This window comes from Ammospiza nelsoni, chromosome 8, assembly GCF_027579445.1.
Source record: "Ammospiza nelsoni isolate bAmmNel1 chromosome 8, bAmmNel1.pri, whole genome shotgun sequence".
NCBI classification, from domain to species: Eukaryota; Metazoa; Chordata; class Aves; order Passeriformes; family Passerellidae; genus Ammospiza; species Ammospiza nelsoni.
In genome coordinates this window covers 7,083,439-7,110,924 of record NC_080640.1, presented here as the reverse complement: position 1 = coordinate 7,110,924, position 27,486 = coordinate 7,083,439, and the positions used below count along the sequence as shown (strand labels likewise).

The window sequence follows — 27,486 nt, the reverse complement described above, 5'->3', positions numbered from 1 at the left end:
AGCTATTCTACATCAGATCTAAAACAATTGTCTGAACAGAGAATCACTGTGAATTCTTTTTTTCCCTGCTGTGAATTTCACCTGGTTTTGGTAAAGATAGACAAAAAAATTGGATGTTTGTTGCAGACATTTCTCCACAGAAATCCTTTCTTTCAGATTTCTGCGTCTTCGGGAGGCCAGAGGCCCCTGAAGAGAAGGTAAACAATTATTATCAGCTGCTGGGGAATGCAACAGGAACACCTTGATTGGCTCATTTTCTATGTTTATAATTAAGAGCCAATCACCAGTGCAAGCCCAGGGACTGAGTCCTTGGCCACAGCTTTGTTGGGGATTCTTTTCTATCTATTCTTAGCTTAGCTAGCAGCTCTGCAAACCTCTCTCTATACTCTTTTTAGTATAACTATAATGTATTATATCATATATTAATAAATATGCCTTCTGATCAAGATACAAGATTCACCGTCTCTCTCTCACCAGCTGCGCCCACACAGGTGCGGTAATAGATGTTCTTAATTTTTTCATGCATCAAATATTTTTCCTTAATTCCAGTGTCCATTATACATGTTGATATTGTTATTTTCCCTATGAAATCTGTGTAACTTTTAGCCATTAATTCCCAGTTACCAATATTGCTAATTTTTGCCCCCCTGTTTTCTTCTAATTTCTTCCACTTTACCAAGTTACCCATGGGCTTTTAATTTATTTTCTATTCCTTTTATTTCAGCATAAAGCTCTCCAATTTTCATTAAAGAAAACATCAGCCATTTTTGTACCCTGGTACTGCCCACCAGAAAAAGAGATTACAAGTGTTATAAGAGGATGGTGAGTAAAATTCTTAGCAATTCAACACATAACAACTGTTGTTTAAAATGTTTTTAAAAATCCATTTATGGCAGTGAAATCATTGGGTTAAAATGCTGATAAAGAGAACTCCTGATGTTTGGCCTTGCTTCTCACTAAGGCTCTGTGTGCCTGCTTGTGTGCATGTCCTCAGGAAGGTGTGTGGGTACATGAGTGGGACTGAAAAATGCACTGCAGACACTCCTTGTGCAGACTTTCTCATATCTCCCCAGCCCCAGCTGTGCCCATGAGTCACTGATTGAGCAACAGTGTCCTGAAGGTGCCTTGATGTCCTGAGTGAGGAGCCACCACTGCTCCAGTGCAGCTTTTATACAATAGGATGGCAGGCTAGCAATATTTGCAATTATTTTTTTCTTAGGCTGAACATCAATTTAAGAATATTTAGTGCAGGTTTAGCATGTTGTCTGTGCACTGAGATGCCACCTGAGCTCAGCACAGAGCAGCCTCCTGCCAGCAGCCCTGGGCAGGCTGAGCTCTCATTCACAAACAAGTCCTTCCAGTTCCTCTTGTTCAGCACTACGCCTCCCAAATGCCCAGTGAAAGAATTTCCAAATTGCATGCTGCCTGAACTCTTTTTGCATAGGTTTTTAACCTCTTTGCAATCATTTTTTGTCATTAATGTTGACTGATACAGAAAGGCTTCCCACTAAAAAATTATCTTCTACCCGAACTACATCTCTCTTAATTACAGAATGTATCAACATTCCACAGATGATAAAATTTCTGCTACTCCTTTTATTTCCCTGGCCACATGTTCATTTCTATTTTCTGCCTTCAAAGGAAGATCCTTTAAAGGAAATTACTGATCCCTTTTATTTGGCAATGATCTCCCACATCTCCTTAAATCATTACTTGACTTCCAGATTTTGGGTCTGAAAAGAAATTCTACTCTCCCTCCTGCTGCAGTGTTCCTGACAGGGACTGACCATCTCCTGGGTTCAGTGAGGGCTGTCCATTAATATTTACAAATCCTGTGGAGCTCTCCAGTTCATTTGATGAGCCACATCAGCTGTGACTTCCTGCACTGTCACCAGGTTCTCGTCAGGATGATGGGCACCTTGACAGACATTCCAGCTGAATGGAGCTGCTCCTTTTGCCTAACAGCTGGGACCTCTCTGTTCCTGCCCTTCACCAGCTGCTTAGAATAGCTCCTGACCCTTTTCCCTCCTGTTTTACTGCCAGACTTCCTCTCTGCTTTCCACTCTCCTCTCTGGCAACTACACCAATAAATGAGGTTCAGGACTGTATTTCTGAGGAAATGTCATGATTCCTCTCAGCTCTGCTCTCTGCAGCTCCTGCTCACTGCTGAGATACTCATCCTCACTCCTCTGCCCTAACACACAAACAAAACAAGCTCTTACCAAACAGGGACTTCAGAGTTTATTAGAGAGTGCTCTGACCTATCCTGTTTGCCTTTGTTAGGAAACCATGTCATTACAGCCAGGTAATCCCACTTCCATCAAAAACAAGCACAGAGGTGGATCACACGTTCCTCCTGTTGACACGTGTCACACAAGCTTCAAGGACAAATTCTGTAAAATTCCCAATTGTTTCTTCTTTGTTTCTGAAAGCATCTTGTAGTGTCAGGGACCTCTGGGGTGTTTCTGCCTTTCTCACATCTGTAAAAACATCCCTGGGAGAGTGCTATGCACATAGTGAGGTTATAACTACTGAATTTACCACTTTTTCTTAATATTTCTAATGAGCTATCCCAGTGGCCAGGGGTGCCAACTCAGATTTTTGGTTTAAAAGTAAGGCAGTATGTTGGAAATGGGATGTGGGTGCCATAGGAAACACCTAAAAGAGGAAATTGAGAAGTGACTGAGGCAAACGAGAGGGGAGGAGGTGAAATTAATGGAAGTTCTGCCATGGAAAAGACCAGTAAGGAAAGTGTAGAGAAAAGGAATCTGATCAAAGTTTATCTTGCATTGAGGAGCCTAAGCTGCCAAGACTGCAGACTTCAACAAGTTACATGTACCACTGTGCTTGTTGTACCACACCTCTCATCCTTCCCACCACAGCAGGAAAAAAAAATCAGGGTGCTGTGATTTGATTGATGCCAGCAGCAGCAGGCATGCAGTATTGTCTGTGCAGGAAGTGCAGAGAACAGCAAATCTGAGTGGTGGGGAAGGATCCCTTTGTTACTCCTGTGCTGAGAATGGCACAGGAACAGGTGGGAGGCACTACTGTAGAAAGGGTAAAGAAGGTTTATTAAAGAGCACTGTGCAGTTTTTGTAGAGTGATGTGATAGATTCTACTTGATTGGCTAACTAACAAAAACATCTTCTTCACACAGTCTTTGAGAAGAATAGACAAGTAGAAAAACACCACTTGCAAATTGTTTATGCTTAACAAGTTATCACACCCTTACAACTATTTAAAACTTCTCACAAGCTGCTGTGAGAAACGCTTGCTGCTCCTCTCTCTCTATCCCATGGCGTCCACATCCCTTCCCTCATCCTGCTGGGAACACTCCCCCTAAGCAGCCCAGGATGCTGCTGGCTGTGAGGCACATTTTTTATGGTCAGTTGGTGTCTGCCAGGACCCCCAGGCCTCCTTCTGGCTGATGTGCACAGACCAATGTGTGGGGTTATCCCTCTTCACGTGAAGGTCTTTGCATTTCTCTTTGTGTTACACTCTTTTTAAAAAGGACAAAACACTCGAAATCAACTGCTTAACCTGTGTATTCAATTTGCTTTAGGTTATTGGAATGTGGATTGTTGCATTTTATCTCCTTGGCACAGTAGCAGGTGAGAAATTGTATCTTTAAATACTGCCACTAGAAGGTGAATTCAGATGAAGTGGTACATAGCAGATGATAACTGTTATTTCCCTTTACATTGAAATTGTTCAATGATTTGTGGGTCATTGTAGGGCAATGTCTGTTACAGTGCATGGAACTAATGCTACAAGGCTCTGCTATGTTTAAAATTTATTTTTAAGAGTGCAAGAGACATAACTGTGTGCTGAAAATCCACAGAGAAATTCAGAGTTGTATGTCCTACTTCTATCAAGGCAATGCAAGATTTGTTTTTATATTGCTGCTCTATACAAAGAGCTGACCAGCAAGAGGGTGCTCAGCACACCAATGCTAAAGCATAAAAGTTGAGTCTAAGTGAGCACAAGACCCTCTTGATCTAGAAAAAATTACTATATTGAAGGAAATATTCACATCATTCTTTGTACAAGGTTACCTTCATTCCCATGACAGAGACACAATGCTTTGGAGTAGAAGGTATGCAGGAGAAACTCTAACAAGCATTTCTTACTAGGCTGTTTTTAAAAAGGAACTGAATCTTTTACAAGCCTAGAAAGTGGTGCCAAAACACTTTGTGGGTCTTTACTTGGTTTATCCTTCTTTACTTGGTTTATTTAGCTCTGCTTGTGTTCCCACTTGAGGCAATACACACAAATGACACATAAATGACCTTTAAAAATTAATTTCAAAATCAATCATGAAAATAAATCCTTAGTTTTTTTGCTCTTCAAACTGCTTTAGTCTCAAATACATCATCAAGAAGAGGGTCATTCATATAAACAAGTTGTTTCTTCTGCTCTAGGTAAAGAAGTTTGCTACCCCAGGCTTGGCTGTTTTACAGATGACCCACCCTGGTCTGGGGTACCAGGGAGGCTTCTGACAGGTTTGCCTGATCCCCCAGAAGAGATGAACATCAGCTTCTCTCTCTACACCAGAGAAACAGGAAACAACTCACAGGTGACATTTATTTTTAACATCGAAAGCTGACTGAACCTAAAAATGCTGGTTTAACTTGTTACAAAATCTGTGTCAGTCACCATAGGCAAACAAGTGAGAATCAGAAGTTAGTTTGAAGGTACAATAATGAATATACTTTGGGGTAAAACACAAAAAAAGTGTTATGAATGAAGAAGAAATTTCCTGGTATTTTCCTGAAATTTAGGATAGAGGTTATGGCAGACTACCTTTTGCATGTATTTGAGTCTCTGAGGAAGGTTGAAGTACATGGGATACACTCAACAGCAGGTTCCTCAGCACTTCTGGTGCAGATAAAATAAATCAAAATACAGCATCCACTGCTTCCCATTAAACTTTAGCATATCTGTGATCTAGGACACAGCCCTTCCACACCCAAACTCCCTGAGCTCACATCACAGCCCCTGTATTTGTCTGAAAACAATACAGACAGATAACATTCTCAAGAAAAAAATAGATAATTAGGTAGCTTGCAGCGGTGTGTGAAGATCAGCCCCACCCCTGCTGCATGCAGCCCTTGCATGAAGCCCTTCCAGCTTTTCTGGAGTGGCTAATGAGGAAAACGGGCTGCAGCTTGGAAACAGCAGCACTGAATCAAAGGTCAGGTCAGCAAAGGACAAGCTGAGCAGGAATTGTGGAGCTGGTGGGCTGCTCCCTGCAGAAACTCATCACCTCAGGCCAGGAGACACCCTGTGGCCATGTGGCACTTTTAGGTTGCTTCATATCCTGCAAAAGGGGGTTCTGCATGCAGAGTATGGGAGCAGCAAAAACCACAAGAGCTCAATTTCTGTGGAAACCATAGTGGAACTGTGAAATACGAGATTTTTGGTCCCTGAGTTCCAAAAACCATGGACTTTGTCCTGTCAAAGTAGAGTCCCTTTAGTCCTGAGCCTATGGCCTAGCTGACTTCTTTTAATATTTGAAAGTAGGAACAGATAAAACCTTTCTATTTTTTTTAACCTATAGGTGATCTCGGCGATAAACTCCTCGACCATCCCGAAGTCACATTTTTCCTCACATAGGAAAACCTCCTTCATCATTCATGGATTTGGCAGCACTGGAAAAACAGGCTGGGTGGTAGAAATGTGCTTGGTATGAGACAGTATCCTCTGGTTCCCATCAGCTCTCCTGGCATCCTTTAGGCATTAATGCCCACCATGCATTTTACAGTTCATTAAGCTATAGAAGATACAAACCAAGAATTAAATTTCACACACACCAGTGTTCCCACTCATATCAAGGTCCCTTGGTCCTCTCTGATATTGTTTTCCTCTAGAGTTTCCATTTACAAACCCTGCAGATCAGATCAAGGCAATAACTGAGCAGAGCTGTCCCCAGCCTCTTACCCATGTGCAGACACCAAATCACAGCTGCTCCCAGTGGCAGAAACTTCCTTCAGTCCAAGGGCCCTCCTGACTGTAAAGCTCAAATTTCAGTCTATAAATACAACCCTGGCTCACCACTATTTGTTCTTAGAGAAAAACAAAACCAACCTGAACACCACCAAAATTTTTGCTTTTTGTTTGGTTACAGACTCCGATGGAAAAACCATTTCAAATGTGAAATGTGGAAGCTCCCACAAAACCAGCAGAGTGTACCTTGGCTCTGGCAGACAAGCAAGATCTGCTCTACCTGCTGCTGCTTCTGTGCTGGCAGGGAAAAGGCCAAGTTGGGAAAGACACCACTGGATTCTAAGTCACAAATTGACAGCACTACTTCTGTTCATAAATCTCTGAACACTTTTAATCTCAAATACTAAATTTCCTTTTTCTCTTTTTTTCAATTGAAAAGAAGTAGAATTCTTTCTGGCTCTCTACACTACAAACTTATGGTCCCCACAGGAGAGGAGCGAGTCCAGGATGCATTATAGTTTCACTTCTCTTTTCCTTGCCATTCACCTTTGGCTGTTTTCATGGATTAATTTTTGTTACCACTCCTTGTTCTATCTCAAACCTTAAGTGAACCTTATTCACAGAAAACTGTAACTGCAGAATAATGTGATTCTTCCACTGGAAAAATCACTATCTCTGCAGGACTGTGTCCAGTACCAAAGTGACCAATGCTTGCTTTGCTGAAATAGAACCTTCCTTCTCTCCTCCAAATTTTTTTGAGTGACATGACTTTAACAGTTTTAATCCCAGTTGGTAAATAAGACAGTATACTTCTTATACAATTCAGTTAAACTACCAACATCCCTCAAAGAAAGCCACAGTACTGTACATAGAATCTACTGTGCAGCTGTATGGCATTTCAGAAGTATTTCAAATATTAAAATGGTATACAGAGTAAAATATTTTCATTACAGTTTTCATAATTGGTATTTTTTTTTGAGGAATGGCTTGTTACATTCTGTCTTGTAAGAAGATCATTTCAGTGTGGTACAGGCTACAGTGAAGAGTCCCATTTAGTAAAGAATGAGAAACTTCATTATTATGTTGCATTTTAATCCTTAGTCCAGTTGAAGTTGAATCTCTGATTGCTATTTTGTTTCTTTAAATACTTTGCTTTGTGTGTTCCCACATCAGTTATTACTGGAGGTGGAAAACATCAACTGCATTGCTGTGGATTGGAAAGAGGGAGCAAAAGGCACCTACGTCAGTGCAGTGAACAACATCCGTGTGCTGGGGGCTGAGGTTGCTTATTTCATAACAGCTCTGCAGGTAAAGGACCCTTCACCTTTATTATTTCATAACAGCTCTGCAGGTAACGACCCTGGTGCAGTTCCCTGCTTCAGCTCCTGCCATTCCCAGTGCAGTGCTGGGGCTGTGACACTGCTGCCTGGGCTTTGAACCTTGGCCAGAACGGTCAGGCAGGGCTGTACAGCTGAGATCCAGCTAATTATACTAATTATCAGCCCTGTGAGGACTTCCCACAGCCTCAAAGGACACAGAGGAAGTTGGGACCGAGGAGTTGTGCCTATTAATTAGGGACAGTAGGTGGCAACATCTCCATATGATGTTACAGCAAGCTGCGGAAATGAGGCGAGTTCAGCGCTAACCAGAGTTCCCCAGCATTATATACCTGTGCCAGAAGTGCATTAATATCTCAGCTTAGCACCACCAAAACGAGCTGCCTTACATAATAATTCCATGTTTGCTGTCTGCAGGCACCATAAACTGTGCAGTTTCCTCCTGGCTGTGAGCCTCATGCTCCCAAAGGCAGGTGTTCACTTGTGCACGCAGAGTGCAGAACACTTGCGAGGTTTGTGCAGCAGCATTTCCCACTGATTTCAGAAACACTCAGGGGTACTTGGAGCTGCTGAAAATCAGAATTTTGCCTGGCACTGGACTTGACCCTGGCCAGGAGTTGTTCAGCTTAAAGTGCAGCAGGAGGAAGTTCAGAGCCCGTGAGGCAAAGTGACAACCTTGCAAGAACCTGAGGCTCAAAGAGCACTTTACCAAAATCTACTGTTCCTTCCCAGGAAAATCATGTGTGGCCTCACACATTTGGCTTCTGGATCTTTCTCCTCTGTGTGTAAATATCAGGTCATTTGAAGATGTGTTCAGTTTCTTATTTTACTGTGTCTGTTTCTGCATCATGTGCAGTCTAGGGCACCCTTTCTTCCCTTAAAAAAATGCATAAATTATGCTTAGGCTTCCTTTTCTTTTCCCTAATTTAAAAATGTCAGGAGTTTCATTGTCAGAAAGATTCAGCTACATTGTAAATGGAAGCACTGCAGTAAAATGTTCTCAGAGGAGTCTGCCATCTAACAATAAAGGCAGACCCATTCTCCAGATCTGCTTTAATTCTGTTACACGCATTACAAAACTTAATGTAAAAATGGGAGCAATTAGCAATTTTGTTGGTTTTGATTGCTACAAAACTCAGTGAATGTGTCCTCTCTGTCTCTCTTTCCACCTTCAATGCAAGTGTAGTATCTCAGCAGTGAGATGTTGTACAGCTTGTGTATCTTGAGACCTTGTAGAGCTGAGGCCTGGCTAAGAGGAGAATGGATGTTACCCCACCTGAGCTTGGCAGTGAAAATCTTTCTCTTTATATGCTCATATATTCTAAATAGACATGTCACAAAAAAGGGCTGCAAAGTAGAATAAAAAAAGAAAAAAGTAAGATAATTTTTTATGGAAGATGACATTAGGCATTGATCCAAATGGGAAAGATGGTCCATATTTTGTCACACAGGGTGATGGAGTACAGCAAGCATATGCCAACACTGCAGCAGTGAACCCTTCATCACTATGCATGTAAAATTCCAGATGGGATCATTTTTCTGTCAATTCTTAGTGTAATTTAAACAGCAATTAACTCAAGGAACTCCCCCTCTGTTTGCTATGCAGAAAGTCGGCCTAGATGTTCCCAGAGGCCCATAATGTCAGAGCTTCTCTTTGCTTGTTATTCAAAGCCTGTGTTCTTATCTCCTACCACCACCACTTTAATGCTCAGAAAATGTTCGGGTACTCCCCTTATGAAATCCATTTAATTGGCCACAGCCTGGGAGCACACACTGCAGGAGAGGCAGGAAGAAGGATCCGGGGCATCCGACGGATAACAGGTAATGGCAACTCTGCTCACCAAGATGCAGAGCTGGCAGCGTGTGTTTAAAGGGAAAAAAACTTGCAACACACTGGTCTGTAGACTAGAATTAAATTACTGGCAGTGCTGGAGATACCTGTCATGAGAGCAGACCAAATTTATGCTTCTCAGAAACAGAGTAATTATTACATCTTTCTGTGTTTAAATGAAATACTCTTTAGTGGAAGGACAGGCATAGCTAACATGTTTGTAGCATTACCATCATTCAGTGGTTTTTACCCTTAGTTTTCCCTATTTACAGCTTTAGAGCCCAGTAATAACTCCATGGGTAATAAATGCCTCCTTCCTAGTAATATAATATGCCATTATATAATCTATTGAAAAAAAATTTTACTTCTCTTGAAATAAGTTTTCAGAAAGGTTCACAAAACCATACTGTTTGCCCTTTTTTTTGTTTTTTTAATCAACAAAGTGATTTTGAAACCATCATTGCAGGTAAACATGCAATTCCAACACTATTAAAAATAGCTTGGAATTCACATCAAATAGCTTGGAATTCACATCATTATTGGGCTTGCCTTTTGCAAAACGAAACATCTGATTTCATGGCAAAAGATTTATTAACATGTACAACACTTCTCTCTCTCCCTCAACCAATAAATTTGGGGTGTTTTTTTTAGGTTTAGACCCTGCTGGGCCCTATTTTGAAGGTACTCCCCCCGAGGTGAGACTGGATCCCACAGATGCCAACTTTGTTGATGTGATCCACAGCAACGCTGCTCACTTCCCTGCAGCAGGTGAGTGCTCCTGTGCCAGGGGGCACCTGCAGGGGTGGGCACCAAGGCACTGACACCTTCCCATGCATGTCTCAGGGTTTGGAATGTATAACACCACTGGGCACCTGGACTTCTACCCAAATGGAGGAACTGTGATGCCTGGATGCGCCGATTTGATTCCGGAGATGAAACAAAGTGATTTTGAAGCCATCATTGCAGGTAAACATGCAATTCCAACACACCTATTATTTTATTTTTGTTCAGTTCTGAAACATGAATGGTGAAAATTGCCCTCTGGGAGAAAACAGGAAAACAAAATTGCTTTTTGCCTGTTTGCTCCTAAGTTAAAAGCAAGTAAGAAACAACAAAGGCTGGAGCAGAACAGTGCTCCACAGAGAGCTCTGCAGGGAGAGGAGGTGTCATACATGCCTAAGCTTTGCTTCTCTAATTTGAAATCAGATGCAAACCCCAAAAAGGCAGGAAGGAGGGGGTCTGCAGATCCAACAACTCCAGCAGGAGACTTTCCAGGCTGAGAAAGGCCAAATCAGCAGCGTGACAGCACCACCTCTGGTTTCTTGCAGGTGCTGTAAAGGACATCCAACACCTCTAAGGCATGGATTATGTAAAAGCAGTGAGTGTTCCCAGGGACTGTACATGCCTCACCTCTGAACTTCTCTGTTTTCAGAGATTTTGGACAGTTGGGTGGATTCTTTATGCTCTGTTAAGCCCTTAAAATGTAATAAATGGTATATTGCTATGACATCTCACATATATATATATATATATATATATACATATATGTATATATAATATGTGTATGTGTATATATATATATATATATATACATATGTGTATATATATATGTATATATATGACATATGACTGTCTTCTTAAAAGGGACTATTACATCATAGCAAACCAGTATGCACCTCACTTGAAATCTTAGGATAATGGTACACCATTCTCCAGAAAAAAAACACAAAAAACCAGCAATTTCTCCTGCAACTAGAAATTCAGACCAAAAAAGAAATTATTACAGGCCCATGCTGCTGTTCCGTTCTGTGCCTGAGCTGTGTCCATGGTGAGCCAAGGGCAACTCTTGCAGAAGATAAGGGGAGGTTGTTTTATCAAAGCTCATAAACTTTAAAATTTTTTTCCAACAGATGCTACACTCTTTGGGGGGTGCCACCACTCACGCAGCCACGAGTATTATTTTGCAAGTGTCCTCTACCCCACTGGGTACCTTGCATATCCCTGTGACTCCTATGAAGCTTTTAACAAAGTAAGTGTTTCAGCCCTGGAAGGGCTGAGGTGCAAAGCAAATATTCCAGGTCTGTGGAGTAGCCAGCACTTGGATGCTGGTGGCTGGGGTCCCATTCAGTGGCTGGGAGGGAGGGAGCACAGCACACAGCAGTTCCACTATTCCACCCTGGAGAAGGAATCCTGAGGCATAAATGGTGTCTCCAAATACTGGGAACAGAAATAAAAGCTTGTGGAATTCCCACCCCAAACCTTTATGCAATGGGAATGGAAGTTAGGTAGATGTATCCTACTAATTTCTACATTTAGAGCCTCCAGAATCCTTGGCTGCTCTCTAGTTTGTGTTAGGCACTAATGCCCAATTAGATTAGAGCACCTAAACACATTTATGAACATTGCTCCTTTCATTTTCCCCCATTTGTGAATGCAGGCAAGTCCCCCTTGACTAGGAGGGTAAAACTGACCTGTATTTTGCACTAGAATCCAACTGAAAAACATTTGAGCTAACAAAGTTCAAGCTATTACCATACACAGGGTCATTATTACCAAACCTTCTCATTCTGCACCCTCTTGGGTGCAGGAGCCATTATCTAAAACAAGTTTGTCAGGTTTTGGTGCTAAGTTTTGAAAACACACAGTACTGCCACAGCTTTGCAAGATCAGGACAGCATCTGGAGCCTTAATTTCATAAGATCTAGCATGAAAAACAATATTCCTCATTAACTGATGCTCTTATTTTACCTAGGGAAACTGTTTCCCATGCCCACAGGAGGGATGTCCAATGATGGGGCACTATGCTGACAGATTTCCAGAAAAATTGAAGAGGATAGACCAAAAGTATTTTTTAAATACAGCAGCAGATGAGCCTTTTGCTAGTAAGTGGGGAAGGTTTGTTACAGTTGTTCTCCAGTTTGAAAAGTGCCTTGATGTGATTTACAGCCCTGCACCTGTGCTGCTTCTGTAAATAACTGCTAATAGCCTGACAGAAAATGCTGCATGACTTGTGCAATGTAGCAGCCAAGCTCACCAATGGTAGTCTGGATTTATTTTTGTTTTTATTTATGCAGCTTGGAGACAAAAAGTATTTGTCAAATTGTCTGGTGTAAAGAAAACGAGGGGAGACATAAACCTGGTTTACTACGACACACAGGGGAACTCAAAAGAATATGAAGTTGCCAGGTAAATTAAATTAATATTTTTCTGCAGTATTTAGTGCTGCTATCATTAATCTACATACTTTCCACACATTTAAGCAGTGTTAACACTCATCCTGCATTGCAAATACTCTGCTTCACATCAGATAAGAAAGAAGTTATTACTTAAGTAAGAACCATGAAGGCAGATGGATGGTTGTAAAAAGGGAGTGGAAGGCAACTCCATTTCCATGAGTTCTGTGTGAGTGATCCCTGCAAACTCAGGACACAGTGGCTCTGGGGACAGCCCCAGTCTCACTCCTGTCACCTCCCCATGGCCACATTTAAAGTGTTCAGTGCTGCTTTTCATCCTCTCCTCAATCAGAGCCCTGGTCCAGTGCCCTGTGCTCTTCCAAAGAACACCAAAAATGCAAATTTCTATTGTTAAAAAATTTCTATTGTGAAAATACATGGAGCATATGATTTATTTCACTGATCTCTGAACTGTTAAACTTAGTGATGCCATTTTTTCCTTCTATTTGCAGTGGAGACCTCTCTCAAGATGATGTTTACACACAGTATCTTGATGTTGAAATCAACCCCAGAAATACTACAAAAATTGAATTTCTCTGGAATAAAGCCATATTCTCTCTGCTCTGGGCAAGACTGGGGGCAGAAACAGTCAATATAATACATGGAGCAGATGGGCATAGGTGAGTGTATCCCATTTAGAGGTCAGAAGGCAAAACCCTGAAAAAACCCTGTGAGAAAAGATGGAGAAATGGTCTTAAATTTCACACGTGGTTTGTAATCAACAATGTGAATTTCAATGAGGAAAAATACAAGGCATTGCACTTCAGACAGAAAAAAATCAGAAAAATCAGATGTTTGACTATGCACCAGGGAATAGCTGTTTGGGAAAGAGTACAGCAATGAATAATTTGAAATGTTTAGCTTTTCTACAGCAAAACAATTACAAACCGAGACAAAGCATATTAAACCTCAAATTTTACAGCTGCTCCCCAAAAGAAGGAAATTCACCTTGTTGCTATTCATAGCAGATATTAATAATCTTTACAGCAGGCTATTAGGAAGCCTTCAGTGGGATTATGGGTTGGGCTAACAACCCTCAAGGTGACAGCTGGCACCCTTTCATTTTTCATTGGGCAAAAAGAGATAAATCTTGATTCAAGCTTTGGTTTTTTTTCTACCTAGGTCAACTCTTTGTGGCCATGGAACTGTGGCATATGGAGAGCCTCAGTTACTCACACCTTGCTAGAGGTGCCCAAGGTCTGTACATGGCAGCTGAGTAAACCCTCAGCCTTGTGCATGGAGATCTTGGCACAAAACACAATTAAAGCAACTTAAAAAAAAATAAATTGTTGTTCCCTTTGGGTTTTTTTTAGTTCTTTGCAAACACACGTGTCAATGTTTCTCCTGTTTGAGCCACGTTTATTGTGCTTGTAACTATGGAGCAACCAGAAATCACAGATACTAAAATCCAATTCAAACAGTGCACAGGCTCACTATGCCTGTTCCTCAAGGCAAGAGCTGAGTCCTTCCACACTGAAAGATAAATCTGGGATATTATCAAACACTCTCGAGGCAGCACGTCCTCAGAGCAGCCCTGCAGGTCTGAAACAGCTCCTTTCTGCCGCCTGTGCTGCTGTTGAGGGTTTTGCAGCCCCACACAGGAGCCCTGCCTCCAGAAGAGGCTCTGGGATGGGGCAGGAGCAGCACAAGGAGCAGCACAAGGTGATTCCTGCAGCAGGTGAGCACAGCCCTTTGTACTGCACCTGCCTGGAAAGGCAGACAAGGCAAACCTCAACTGCTCCCCTCTTTGGAAGGAACTGAACGCTGAATCCCAGCTCCTGGATGCTGTTTAATTTCAAACACAAACATTTGCAGTGGCCACTGAGAGTCCTGAAGAGAAACTTAGAGTAACCAGCTTTGCAAAACCTGGCAGTGACCATTTCACATTTAAAATGACCATTACTGCTCTGCAAAGCACAGCATGATGAGCCTCCTGCAGCTGTAAGAGACCAAGGCAGTGGATATTTTTCCAAGTATAAAACCCAAACTCTGAGCTAATGAAGAAGGAGTTAATAATTTATTTACTCCCATTCCCCCATGTTTGATAAATTGCATACAAGCACTTGGACAGATAAAGTTCTAAGAAATAGAGGCAGAAATACTATGAGAAAACACTTATGAGTATAGACTTCTGAATGATTTTTTTTTTTTAAAAGAAAAACCCCAGCCCTGTTGTATCCTTGATTAAACACAAGCGTAAAAACATTAAAGCATAATTAAACACAAGACTGAGGTTTAGCCAGAGAGCTCTGCAGTTCTGAGTCCTGCAAGGCAACTGACACATGGCAAGGAAAAGTGAACAATGCTGGGAAGCTCCACAGTGTCCCAAGAGAGAGCCTCAGCATCCTGAACACCAGAAATCCAGTCTCTCCTCTGCCTGCTTCCTATTCCAGACTATACCTTCTTCAGGACTGGAGAAGCATAGCTGTGCCTTAATTTATTACTTTTTTTCTTTTCTTAAATCAAAATCCATCCTCCTCCCAAAGCCCTCAAGTGTGGGACCACAAGAAACAGAACATCTCCTGTATTATTACAGTATTGAATAAGAGCAGCAGACTAATGGATAAAATCCTAACTCAAATCTTTTCCACCAGCTCTTAAATTAAGTGGGAAAAACTGTTCCCCCGTCATTTTGAACAAGAGTTAAATCTTGTTAGTGCACTGGGACATATGCTGATTCCACTGACACAAACCTATTAACAAACCAAAATCCCACTTCAACTAAAGACAGGAACACTGAGCCCTAAATCAGTAGCAAAGGTGGTATCTTAATAAAAATGAAATGTAGCTGTTTAAAGAAATAAACTCCATTATCACTGATGATAGCAGTGGAACACCTGGTGTCCATTTGGTCATTCCCAGAGTGGAGATCAGGGAACATCAACTCTGCAAACATAAGGACATAAAGCAGAGCCAAGCTGATGAAACTCTCTAAGTGGAGTCAGCTCAGGTGTCATTTCTTCTTGAGGTCACTTAGGGCCTTCTCCTAGAGACAAACAGGTCCAAGGGGTTGCCAGACCTTGTCTTGTGCATTTTGCACAGGCTGCTTTTCACCTTTTAGTTATGTTTCTACTAGAACAATCTACAGCGCTTTGTAACATTCCAGCCATACCCCAGTGTCCAGGGCAATTCTGCATGTCATTTGTATATATTTCCAGTGTGTTTGCTCTCAGTTTACCACTCTGAACTTCTCTCAAAGTTTGTGTTACATGGGTAGTATAGAAAGGGTCCCAGTGGTTACACAACTGTTAATCTCAGTAATCTCTCAGAACTTCTCTCAAATCTTGTGTTTCATGGGCAGTACAGAAAGGATCCCAGTGGTTACACAACTGTCCTGCATCTACTTCATTCAGCAAGGAAATTAAAGGGATGCCTGGAGAAGGTCAGACTCTTTCACTATGAAAAGAGTGTACCAAGCCCACTAAGAGTTTTCCAAAAGGGATAAGCCTTCCTCAAAAGACCCAGAAAACACAGGAGCTTTTCACATCTGAAGTCACTTGATACAGGGTGAGGACTGGAGCTTAAAAATGATGTGGTTCTCTACTAACTCCCCCAGCAGATCTCCTACACCCCAACTATACAACACCAAAAATAAAAGCCTTCCCAGCCAAGACAAGACACACATCCATATAATTCTCTTTCATGGGCCTCTCTGGGAATTACCCAGAGAGGTAATTCTGCCTGGGAATTACCAGCCTCTGGACCTCCAAACATATTGTGGGAGCCAGCTCACTGATTGCAGAAATCTATGTCCATGGATATTGGAGCTATCAGAGAAACCAACCAATAAAGTTGTTTGCCAGTTTATCTATAAACTATCATCTGAAACAAATATTCCTATCTTTCTAGGAACCTTTCCAAGGATAAAGGGGACTATAAAAGCACATGCAATGTTCACACATTAGTGGCAGGAGCTCCAAGACTCCATCGTAAGTAGTTCAGGTCTGGGGTTTTTTCCTTGTACCTTGTCAGATTTGTGGCTTCTCACAGCAGAGGAGCGTGGAGGGCAATGGCAGCTCATGTTCTCTAATCCTCATGCTAATTCTAAAGAAGCTCCTGTACATTTGATTAGAAGGGGAAAAAATTAGCCTGGATTTAAGTTATGCTTTTTTATATTTATGGCCCCCAGTATCTAATGGAGCAAAGCTGACTGGCACAGAGTGTGTCTGGCACACAGCAGTCAGGGATGCATCCTGCAGAACTCTGTTCACCTCGAGAAAATTCAGCACCAGGGGGCTGAGTGTGCTTGCTAAACGAGGGGGTTAGCAAATCCTAGCTGCTTCTTTTTCCACTGTTCCAGATGCTTGGAATTTGGATTCTTGCCCTGTTTCTGCTCAGCGCAGCAGAAGGTAAGCATATGGGGTTAGTGTTTGTATTGCCTCTCTATCCTGCTGTATTTTCCACCTATTTTCTAGGTGTTATTCTACACCCTGGTGCCTTAAAACTTATTTATTGAGGTTAATGTGGTTCACTTTTCCATAGAGGAATGATGAGATGAGAGTGTGAGTGTTGTCTTTCTTCCCCACTCTGGGAATTCTGCCCTAAGAGTGAGCAAGAAAAGCTGATGTTTCCTATCTCAGAACAAAGCTACTGCTCTACTAAACATAGGGAATTCTTTCTTGTACTCTTATTAATGATGGAAATGGGAAAAAAAAGCCAGGGCAAGGGGGGAGGCAGTCTACTGAGGGCATAGCTTTGTATTCAGCAGAAGACACTGGCTTGTGTGCTATAAGACTTCCCACGTGCACTCAGCTGTTCAGCACTGTCTCAAATTATTGCTGATTATCAGCAATATTTTGGCTTGGCATCAGGAGAAACTCATCAGCTGTCTCTGCCTTGGGCAAAGCAAACAGCTGGGAGAGGGTACCCAAGGATACCACAAAGGAGTCCCCTGAAGACTTTGTTGATGAGAAATAGGGTGGCTTCTCTCCTTGGGATAAACTGCAACTCCTGAAGATCTAGGATAGGGCAACTGCTGGTCTTGGATTTCTGTAAACTGTGGGATTTTCTAGAATAAAAAAAAAGACCCCCCCCCCCCCAAGCCATGCTATTAGTTCTGACTGCTCCATTTCTCTGCCCATCCACACTTTTTTGTTTTTGGTCTTCATGCTACAGGCAAAGAAGTTTGCTATGATAGGCTTGGGTGCTTCACAGACGATATACCATGGTCTGGGACTGCAGAAAGGCCAATCTACAAATTGCCCTGGAAACCAGAGAGTGTAGACACTCACTTCCTCCTGTACACTAAAGAGAACATGGATAACTTTCAGGTAAGAACTGTTGTGGTTTAAACATTGGTGCATCACATGCAAAACTTGTAATTAAACAGACTCCAGCTGTGTTCTTGAAAAGTGTTAAAAATGGCCAAACTTCCACTTTATTCAAAAGAACACCTCTTCCAGCTCCTTGGCAGGGTCCCCACTGAGAACTACTGGGAAACTGAGCATTTTGGGGTAACTTTTTTCCACAAATAAAGTGAAAGCACGCTGAAGTCTTGTTTGCTTTAAGATGGGTGTCAAAGCTTGGTTTGAATTCACGTGAACCTTCATGTGAATTCTTGCAGATGAGTTCAACATTGCAAAACTTTTAAACACCTGCACAGATAAGCACAGTTCAGGTCTTTGCAATGTTGAGAACTTATTTACAGAAAGCAGGTTTAAAGGTTTATTAAGTTCTTAGCTATGCTAATTTTTTTTTTTAATTTACATTAATGTAGGAGCTGTCTGCTGTTGAGAATTCAACAATCAAGGCCTCAAATTTTAAGGCAAGCAGGAAGACCAGATTTATTGTACATGGATTTGTAGACAATGGAGAAGAAACCTGGTTGGCAGACATGTGCAAGGTAGGTACAACAGGGACACCCTTAGTTTACATTTATAAACACATTCATATAAATTGTTTGTTTTCCCCATTTCTAACCAATTTTTCTCATGGTATTTGTAGCGATAAGAAAGCAAAAATTTCATAAAAATGTGCATCCAAAGGGATCTTAAGAGGAGCATTTCAAATAAAGCTTTCAATCCAGGACTTGCTATGAGCACTGGATGTAGTAAAGCACTTTGCTTTATTGAGTTTTGTGCTAATTCCATAAATTATTTCCTAACTCTGTCCCTATGCAAAGTGCAATTCCAGCTTGTGGTTTTCTCAAGTCCTCCAAACATGCTTTTAATTGCTGCTGGAGCTAATCAAGGCCCCAGAGTCATGCAGCACAGAGCAAAATAACAGTTGATGGCACGTAGAGGATAAGGTTTTTCAATCATGAACAGAAATACAATTTTTAAAAATAATGTATTCCTGTTTTACTTATGAGAACACTATGAGGAACAACGTGAAACTAAAATCAAGGTATTTCATGTTTATTGCATTCCCACTGCCTGCTTCTTTTTGATGCCAGATCAAAAGAAAAAGGATGGATGATTGTTGGATTTGTCAGTTAATAATTTGTTTCAAGTATCAGAAGCAGATTGATGCTTTTATAATTTTCTGTCTTACATTTTGCATTTTAAAATAGAGGTTTGTTCCTGGAACTTCACAATCAATGAGATAGCTCAGCTCACAATATATTTTTCAGCTTGTCCCTTAAATCCATTTGATCAATTTTCCAGGATGTAGAGGCATGAGATAAATCCTTAAATTCTTCATCTATTATGGTAGCCTGAGTTTTATCACAATACTCTAGTTCATATTTAGAAACAAATTGGTCTCAGTGAATCTTTTCAACAAAGAGCAGAGCAAAGGGGACTGTGAATACATCAATCCTCCTATGTCTATCTGTTACTTGCTTCCCTTCCCATTAAGCAACAATCCTATCTGCAAATTGATTTTTACCACTTCTGGTATGGTCACACTTTTATTGCCTCTTTTGTCCTTTGTCTGTTGTTGCCATATACTTCAGCTGCTAAAACAAAATACTTTTAGCCAAACAATCCAGCTCAATGGAGAAGAGTAAAGCTTCTCATTCTGTGGCAAAGTCTCTGCCTGCATATACATATTTCCAGATAGAGCCATAAATCTGAAATGAACACCAACACTTTATACACCATGTTATAAAAACACATTCTCTTTCTTACAAATCTGCATCAGAAAACCACTATTGATTTTAACTATCAAAAATATTCTAATTGAATTTGAGTTAAAGTAGTACTTTCAAATCACTGAAGTGAATGGGTGCATAAGTAGAGCTCTTATTTAGTGTTACATACCGAGTTTGTTTGAAAATAAAAATTGAACATTTCATTATTGATATTGTTCTCCTTTCTGTAAAAAATACTGCTGTGGGTATTTGAAATGATTACTGCATTACATATTACCCTCTTCCAGCATTGTGTGATCACACAAACCCCTCTGAGCACACATCCATGCTACAGCTTTGGTTTTCAAATCATTCTCACACAAGTTCACACAAGCTTTAGTAGCTGAGCCACAATGACCAACATGAACTGATCCCATACTGTATTTACCACGGATTTTCCTTTTGTTTTACAAAACAGAGGATGCTTACTGTGGAAGATGTGAACTGCATCTGTGTGAACTGGCAGAGAGGTGCAATGTGTTCATACACCCAGGCTGCCAACAACGTCCGCATCGTGGGCGCTGAAATCGCTTATTTTGTGAACGTCCTCAAGGTAAGAGACTGCTGCTCCTAAAGCTGTTCTGTAATACTGATGTCGAAGAAATACAGCTCTGGAGCTTTCACAAATGCGGGTGTAACCAGCAGAAAATATTGTCCTCTACTCCACTGTCAGTTGTGCTGAAAGCAAGCAGCGCAATTTTTTGTTTAAAAGGAGAATATTATGTGATAGCAGAAAGGCATGCCAGCTTAAGGAGAGGAAATGCTAAAGGAAATTCTCATAGTACAGCCAAAGAGTTATTCTGTAGATATTAACAATGTAGTGTAAAACTAAATATGCAGAAATAATGGATTAGCAAACTTCTTTTTCATGGAGACAACCAGTGAGCTCACAGGAACACCATAAAACCAGCTGGCAGCACTGGCTGGGGACAAGCAGGACCCACCAGCTGCCCCAGGGAAAGCTGTGGTGGACAGTGCCCAAACCACAGGGAATGGCTCCTTTTGCAGCCAGCTTCACATGGCAAGTGAACCTTGGTCTGAAGCCTTCTCTTAATCTAATTGCTTTCAACACAAATTTCCCATAAAAGAACTATAAATAACTAAAACCAGAGAGTGTGCTGGGTCCAGCAGTGCTCTGACCCACCTCTCACTCTCCACATCTGCATTGCAGCTACTGAATTCCTGTCCAAAAAGGCTGAAGGCATTTCTCATCTCATGGCCTCCTCCAGCTTGGAGTGGTGCTTTAACCTGCCATGTGTAACTAAGAGTTCCTGCCTGGTTTATTCTGTGAACCTTAATAGGCCCTCTGGAAGGATCCAGAGTCCCTCAGGACTCTTGGTAGAGCTGTCTGGAGTTATAACAAACTCCAAGCCAGGGCAGCAGCTAAATAAGGAGGTTTGGAAAAATCTCTGTGTTGGACAGAACTAACTGGCAAAGAGACGCTGAAACTCTAGAGGAGATTCTGAGCCAACAGGAAAAATTATAGTTTCCCAGCCCCTTTCAAGTCATCCCTGTTGCTGTCTGCTGATGCAGAGGGGCATGGCAATGTGTGTTTTCTGCTGTTTTGTCAGGAGGAGTACGGGTACTCCCCAGCTGATGTTCACATCATTGGCCACAGCCTGGGAGCGCACGCTGCGGGCGAGGCCGGCCGCAGGTCCCCGGGCATCAGCAGAATCACAGGTCAGTGCTGCAGCCACCTCCCAAACCCCACATCCTCAATTTATTAATGCCTGCATCACTTAGATATAGGAATCATGGGCAGCTATATTTGTGACATTCATTCTGAATCATCCCACTGTGATTGCTTCTCTGGGTTGCAGCACAGTCAGGGCAATTGGAATATTATGCTCCTTTCACACTGTACCCCAAGGAGCAGGGCTGTGCTAAGTGGGGGAAAGAGTGTGATTATTATTTTCCTTGCACATGTTACAGCAAAGGGATTTTTTAAATTCAGTACTTCCAGAGGTTAAAGCTGTGGGTTTGAGCTCCTTATTCATCATGTAGGCAATGCCAAGGGCATTGTGCATTAAGCAGAGTGGCCTTTCATGGATAAAAGATAATTTTGGACATTATTAACAAAACCCTTTTCAATTGTTGTTTTTCCTTGGGGATTTCAGGCTTGGTGAAACTTGGACTAATAGTCTAAAAAATTCAGTTTAAAAGCAAACCCAAAATAAGCTGCCCAGGGACAAGAAGAGATGCAAGTATAAGGCAGCAAAAGCTGTGCAATTTGCAAGAGTTTACAAGCACCTGAAATTGCTGCAGCAATTTGGGAAGCAAATTGATTCCATTTTCTGCTAGGTTCAAAAGCAAAGCTCATTGCTTCAAAACGAGATGTTTTTCCCAAAATCTGACTGGAGCCTGACGTAGGCAGGCTTCAACATTTCAACACCTCCAAGCAGGGGGTGCTATCAGCACAAATTCCTCTGAGTACTCTCAAGCAAGGAACTCTAGAAACCACCCAGATGGATCAGTTCCTTGGGATGCAGACACAGTAACCTCAGTTTGAGCAGGGTTATTAAAGAGAAGTTCAATTAAAAGAAAAAAAAAGTTAATTCTAAGTGTTGGCATTCAGTATTGCTGTAAGTATGTAAAGAAGTGAAATTTAATAGGCTTTCCACAGGTGACTTCCTGGGAGAAAAGCCACTTGGAAGTTGAGAGCACATATTCTCATTTTATTAATGCCAATATTACTTAGATATAAGAACCACAGGCAGCTATATTTGTGACATTCATTATATACCATCAATATGTAAAATGATTCTACACTACATTTCTTTATTCATACATAACACTACTCTTTTTCTCTCAGGACTGGACCCTGCACAACCTTATTTTCAAGGCACTCCAATTGAAGTCAGACTGGATAAATCTGATGCAGAATTTGTTGACGTTATCCACACAGACACAGCTCCTACAATCCCCAACTTAGGTGTGTATGCAGCTCTACTCTACTGATTATGTATTATTTACTGCACTGAATTATCTATGCCCTGTGGCACTTCAGTGTCCTGATTGTTCACCAAGGCTGTTCTGGGGCAGAACAGAGCAAATTCACCACTTCAGTCACTAACAGCTCCTGTCCTAAAGCACCGTGCACAGGCAAACGTGGAGCCAGCAGCTACAGGTATGAGACAACATTCATTTAAAACGTGCTTACCCCCGTTTCTAATGCTCCAGGTTTTGGCATGGCGCCAGCTGTAGGACATCTTGACTTTTATCCAAACGGAGGAGTTGAGATGCCCGGCTGTGACAAGAACCCCATTTCACAGATCGTAGATCTCGATGGCATCTGGGAAGGTAAGGGTGTTGTTTGCATTATGAATGCAGGGGGAGCCCTCAAAGTGCAGGCACTTATCTTGCCTTAATTCAGGTGTTTTACATTAGCTTTTGGTGTATTATCCACCAGCTGCAGGCTGCACTGAAGCTGTTACAATGCTCAAAACACGCCACTTTTCCAGAGCTTATTAAAAAATAAACAAGACAAAGGGTTTGCCTCTGGAAAATGTGTTTCCTCTAAAGGATCTAATATCAGAAACAAAAGTTGTTGGAGCTGTGCCAAACATTTGCAGGGTCTTTTAAGAGCACATTGCATTTTGTGCCTAAGTGCCCAGCAGCAGCACTGGTGGAATTGAGCAAAGATGCTCACAGCTTCTCCTCGGAGAGTGTCTTTGGCTGAAATTCTTCAGAGACAGAGCATTAATTTGATTCCTTGTTAAGTTACAGATTACAACCGGAGTTGCATTGAAGTGATCTCATTGTGCCTATTTTTAGGCAGCTAAAAAAAGATTGGCACGTAGTTGCTCAAATACACTGTTCTTTGTTGTTTAATGTGGTTCTTATAAAATCTCTAAGTATCAGAGGGTTCCTATGAATATTTCTAAAATTAAATTGCACATAAGATTAAAAAGAAATAAAACCCCAAAGATTTCTGCTGTGGAGATTTTTGAGTACATTTTCTGAGCTCTTTCTTACACTACTGCAGACAACTTAAACTCTGGGAATCCATTTTCTGATTTGCGATCGCTAGCTTTTTACTCCAGGTTTCATTCAATGCAGCTGGAGGCATTACTTTTTCATTCTTGCCCCCCTTTTTTTTTTAATAGACTAAACTTGTTATCATAATGGGGAATTAAAGCACAAAGAAATAACTGCGTAGTATATGGTCTTCTTTTTAACCTGAAGTCGGGAAAATACAGGCAACACAAAGGAAAATAATATATTCATTATTTTAATTTTAAGAGTCTCCCTTTCCTAAGTACCCCCCAAATAATAATAATTTTGTTTTGAAGCCCTCAGCTGGAGCAAATCTGCACTGCCCTAGGAAGTTCACTGTTAAATACTTTTCATTTGGTTTTCTTTTGTTATGGTAATGAAACTGTTGCCTACAAAAGACCTGCTGCAGGCAGCTCTGGTTTCTATTGTTAAACTCGGTCAGATTGCTTGAATAAGAGGGTTTTTTGAGGGGCAGGGGCTGGGCTGGGCTGCACAGTCGGTTCCACAAAGCATTTCAAGTTCGCATTTTGTACCTGTTGAGCCAGTGACATCCCTTAGGGAATCATCCCTTGGGGTGAGCGCATCCGGAGCGAGAAAGGTTCCAACCTCATGTTTGATTCTCCAAGAACTGAGATGAGCTTTTGAGGAGGAACGATGCATCCCGGTGATGCTTTTTGAGGAGGAACGATGCATCCCGGTGACGTGGGTTTCTTTCCTTGAGTGGGAAGAGAAAAGGAGAACCAACCTGGGGGCATCTTTTCACAGGAACTCGGGACTTTGTGGCTTGCAATCACCTGAGGAGTTACAAGTACTACTCGGACAGTATCGTCTACCCTGACGGATTTTTAGGCTATGCTTGTGCTTCATATGATCTTTTTAAAGAAGTAAGTATTTCTCAGAGCTTCAGGATGGACCCTATTAAATGGAGCATTATTAAAAATAAATCCTTTGACTAATTTTTTTTTCTTTTCCTTGTCTGGCTGGATAATGTTATTAATAGATGTATTTGTTTTCACTAGGGAAGCTGTTTCCCATGCCCAGAAGCAGGATGCCCAACTATGGGTCACTATGCAGACAGATTCAAGGACCAGGTTAAAAATGAGTTCACAAAACTTTACCTGAATACTAGAGAGGCCAAGGATTTTCCTCGTGAGTTTTGAATGCTTCCATTGCTACCTACTCCTCATAAAAATTTTCTTTTCCCGTTTGACAGTTAGCTTTAGCAGATCTCATCACAGTGCAAAGTCTCTTCTGTTCTTCATGCTTTTTCTTCTTTTGCCCCATCACTAATGCCAGTTTGGGGCCCTACAGGACAAGACACTGACAAACTCTGGAGTCTAGTGGAGGTTACTGAGATGTTTGGAGAACTGCAAGGTTCAAGGAGAAGGGAGGAGAGACAATGAACAGAAGTTGCAGAAAGGAAATTTCTTGTTGAATAGAATGAAAATTACATCACAATGGCACATACAATAGTATGAAAATTACAACAAATCACACAATGGTTAATGCAGGAAGAGGGGTCCAGGGAAGCTGGGAAATCTCCACCATTGGAGATACCAAAAACTCCATTTGACAAAGGCCAAGAACAAGCTGGTCACAGCTGTTGGATGGACAAGATGAGCTCCTTTACAGCCTCAGTTATCCTAAATGCCAGCTCTCACAACACACTGCTTAGTTTGCTCTTGTAAGCACAAATCAGAATCTCCTTGAGCTCCTTTTGGTAATTGCACTCTAAAAGGAAGTTCCCACCAACAAAAATTATTTTCCTGGAGCTTCAGAATTCTTTCATGCTGCTTAGATTCTGTATCTGTATTTATCCCTAACACCCCTTTATTTCCAGCTTCACTCGGTGTGAAAACCTTAATGGTCAAAATGCTGAGATCTGTATAGTATTTACTACAATATGGACTAGTTTTCTCTTTTTTTCTCTCCCAGAAAGTAACACAAACATCTTCTGTTTCTCGTGTTGATCTCATTAGGACATAACAGATTTGATTCACTGGTGTTTTATATTTTCTGCTCTCAACTATACTGTACAGACGCACAAGAAAAAAAACCCTAGAATTTGATGTTTTGGGGACTGTTTCTCCCTGGGTACAGTCAAACTAATTCTATTTCTTCTGCGTAGTTTGGAGGTACAAAGTTTCTGTGACCCTCTCTGGAAAGAGCAAATTAGAAGGATACGTAAATGTGGCCCTCTATGGCACAGGTGGGAACACAAAGCAGCACCAGATCACCAAGTAAGTTAAAAATTCAATAGAAAAGAAACTTTTCTTCTAGAACCCTTAATTTGTATTTGTAATTAATAATTCTGTTTTAATTGGTCTTATGAAGAGAGAAACAAAAAGGCAGCATTTCAGGCCCACCTGCCTTTGCTGCCTCTGAATAAATGATTTAGGATGAATTACATCAGAAATCTGGCAGTAATGTTGCTGCCATATAATGGGATAAATGTTGTCTCTCTGCTGAATTCCTACCCTCTTGCCACCACAGCAGAGCCTTTGACAAGACTGGTAATTAACAGTAAATGTTGCCATGCCTCACATCCATAAAATGCTGTTTTTCACAGGGGTAACCTCAAACCAGGCAACACTTACACAGCCTACATTGATGCAGAAGTTAATGTAGGAGAAGTTACCAAGGTTAAATTCCTTTGGAACAACAACTGGGTCAACCCAACTCTTCCTAAACTGGGAGCTGCAACCATCACAGTGGAAGCTGGGCAAACTAGAAGAGAGTAAGTATTGTGAAAGTCTTGAAAGTTACTGGAGAAGATAGGTGACAAAATTATAAGTGGAGTGGAAGCCTTTCCACAAGAAAAGTTATTTAATGCATTAAAAGGAGAAGATTCTCAAGGAAACCTTTTCTTTCCTTCCTTTCAAGACACTGTTCATCCACAGTTCTATTCACTGCTACTTCAACCCTTTGCCTTAAATAACCTCAAAGAAAAACTGAAAATCTCTCCAGGCTTTAGAAGAGCAAACTTTCTGTAAAACCCTTTGGGTGAGAAAAATTAATGCTGGCTTGGACTGTCAGCATCATTCTTGCCAAACTCCTTCTGTCCATAAAAACAGATTATTTGTGGGTCTGATTCACTGTCAGCTGGAACCAGCCAAGTATTCCATTGGTATTGATGACCCCTAAAGGTCATGACTGACGAAAGAGGATGGTGATAAAAAATCCACCTTTCCAATGAGGAACACAGAGCCTACTGAAAAGCTACCTATAAAGCTGAGGGTAAAAGGCCAAAATTGAATTCTGTAGACTTTGTAAAGCACAACATGGATGTTCAGATTATAGAAGCATGGTTTACTGATCCAGTTTTAGTAATTTTCCTGGACTTTCAAACATGAATTCCTTCATTTTCTTGATCAGTTATTTTATTTTATCCACATAATGAGTTGGTATCTAGAACAGGAGGTACAGTTTAAATTTTATTTATTCTATTTTCAAATGAGCAGTTAAAATTCCATCTCTTAAAAGACAACATGGGAGGTGGAAACAGTTTCAAGCAAAGTGAAATTATTACAGCCAAGCAGCACTTGAACTCACCTTGAAGCAGAGGTCCTAAGTCAGGTTGTAATTTCCAGTCACCAAAGCACATTGCTGACAAAGTGTATTTCTGTAGATAGTGTAACATATATCGCAATAGGAACTCACCCTTCTACTGACTTATGGCCTTTGCACAAATAGTTGTGGTCATCTCTATGGAGATGGTAGCACAAAATCTGGGGAAAAACCCCAAAACTGTAACGTTAAAGCAAGGTGGGCAATGAAGCAGAAGGAATAGAGTCTATCAATGCTTTCCCCAGCAGTTATATTTCAAATTTGGAAGCTCAAAGTTTGTTCTGTTCATTTGTCTGAGATGACAGATCAGGTTGTGTTACCATCAGTGTAAATCCACCTGTATAATTCAGCAGCTCATGGTCCTCTCCTTTCCTTTCTCCCCAGGTTCCGTTTCTGTGGCTCTGAGACCGTGAGGGAGGATGTCCTGCAGACTCTGACTGCTTGCTAACAGCATGTTCAGATCCCAAATCCTGCTGCCAATAAAAGCTACTCATGCAGAAAACA

General features: G+C 41.3%; 1 protein-coding gene across 2 annotated transcripts; it reads left to right on the top strand.

The window, feature by feature from the left end:
• Nucleotides 1-352: 352 nt before the first annotated feature.
• Nucleotides 353-27,486, top strand: LOC132075952 (pancreatic triacylglycerol lipase-like). 2 transcript variants are annotated; one of them, XM_059476729.1, is made up of 14 exons: nucleotides 353-491; nucleotides 725-822; nucleotides 3,563-3,611; nucleotides 4,422-4,576; nucleotides 5,561-5,686; nucleotides 7,120-7,254; nucleotides 8,996-9,104; nucleotides 9,766-9,882; nucleotides 9,958-10,080; nucleotides 11,025-11,143; nucleotides 11,867-11,996; nucleotides 12,189-12,300; nucleotides 12,800-12,967; nucleotides 13,470-13,633. In XM_059476729.1, exons 2-14 carry the CDS (start codon nucleotides 820-822, stop codon nucleotides 13,531-13,533), a joined length of 1,410 nt encoding a protein of 469 aa, XP_059332712.1. In that variant the 5' UTR covers nucleotides 353-491; nucleotides 725-819; the 3' UTR covers nucleotides 13,534-13,633. The 2 variants fall into 2 exon arrangements, with proteins under 2 accessions (XP_059332712.1, XP_059332713.1); XM_059476730.1 differs by lacking the exons at nucleotides 353-491; nucleotides 725-822; nucleotides 3,563-3,611; ... (8 more) ...; nucleotides 12,189-12,300; nucleotides 13,470-13,633 and adding exons at nucleotides 16,197-16,276; nucleotides 16,648-16,696; nucleotides 17,463-17,617; ... (8 more) ...; nucleotides 25,985-26,152; nucleotides 27,367-27,486 and having other exon boundaries at nucleotides 12,896-12,967.

Bases quoted from the DNA above. Each gene is read 5' to 3' on its own strand.
- LOC132075952 (XM_059476729.1), top strand. The intron at 5,687-7,119 runs GTATGAGACAGT...TTCCCACATCAG, and splicing joins GGGTGGTAGAAATGTGCTTG to TTATTACTGGAGGTGGAAAA. The intron at 7,255-8,995 runs GTAAAGGACCCT...TTTAATGCTCAG, and splicing joins ATTTCATAACAGCTCTGCAG to AAAATGTTCGGGTACTCCCC.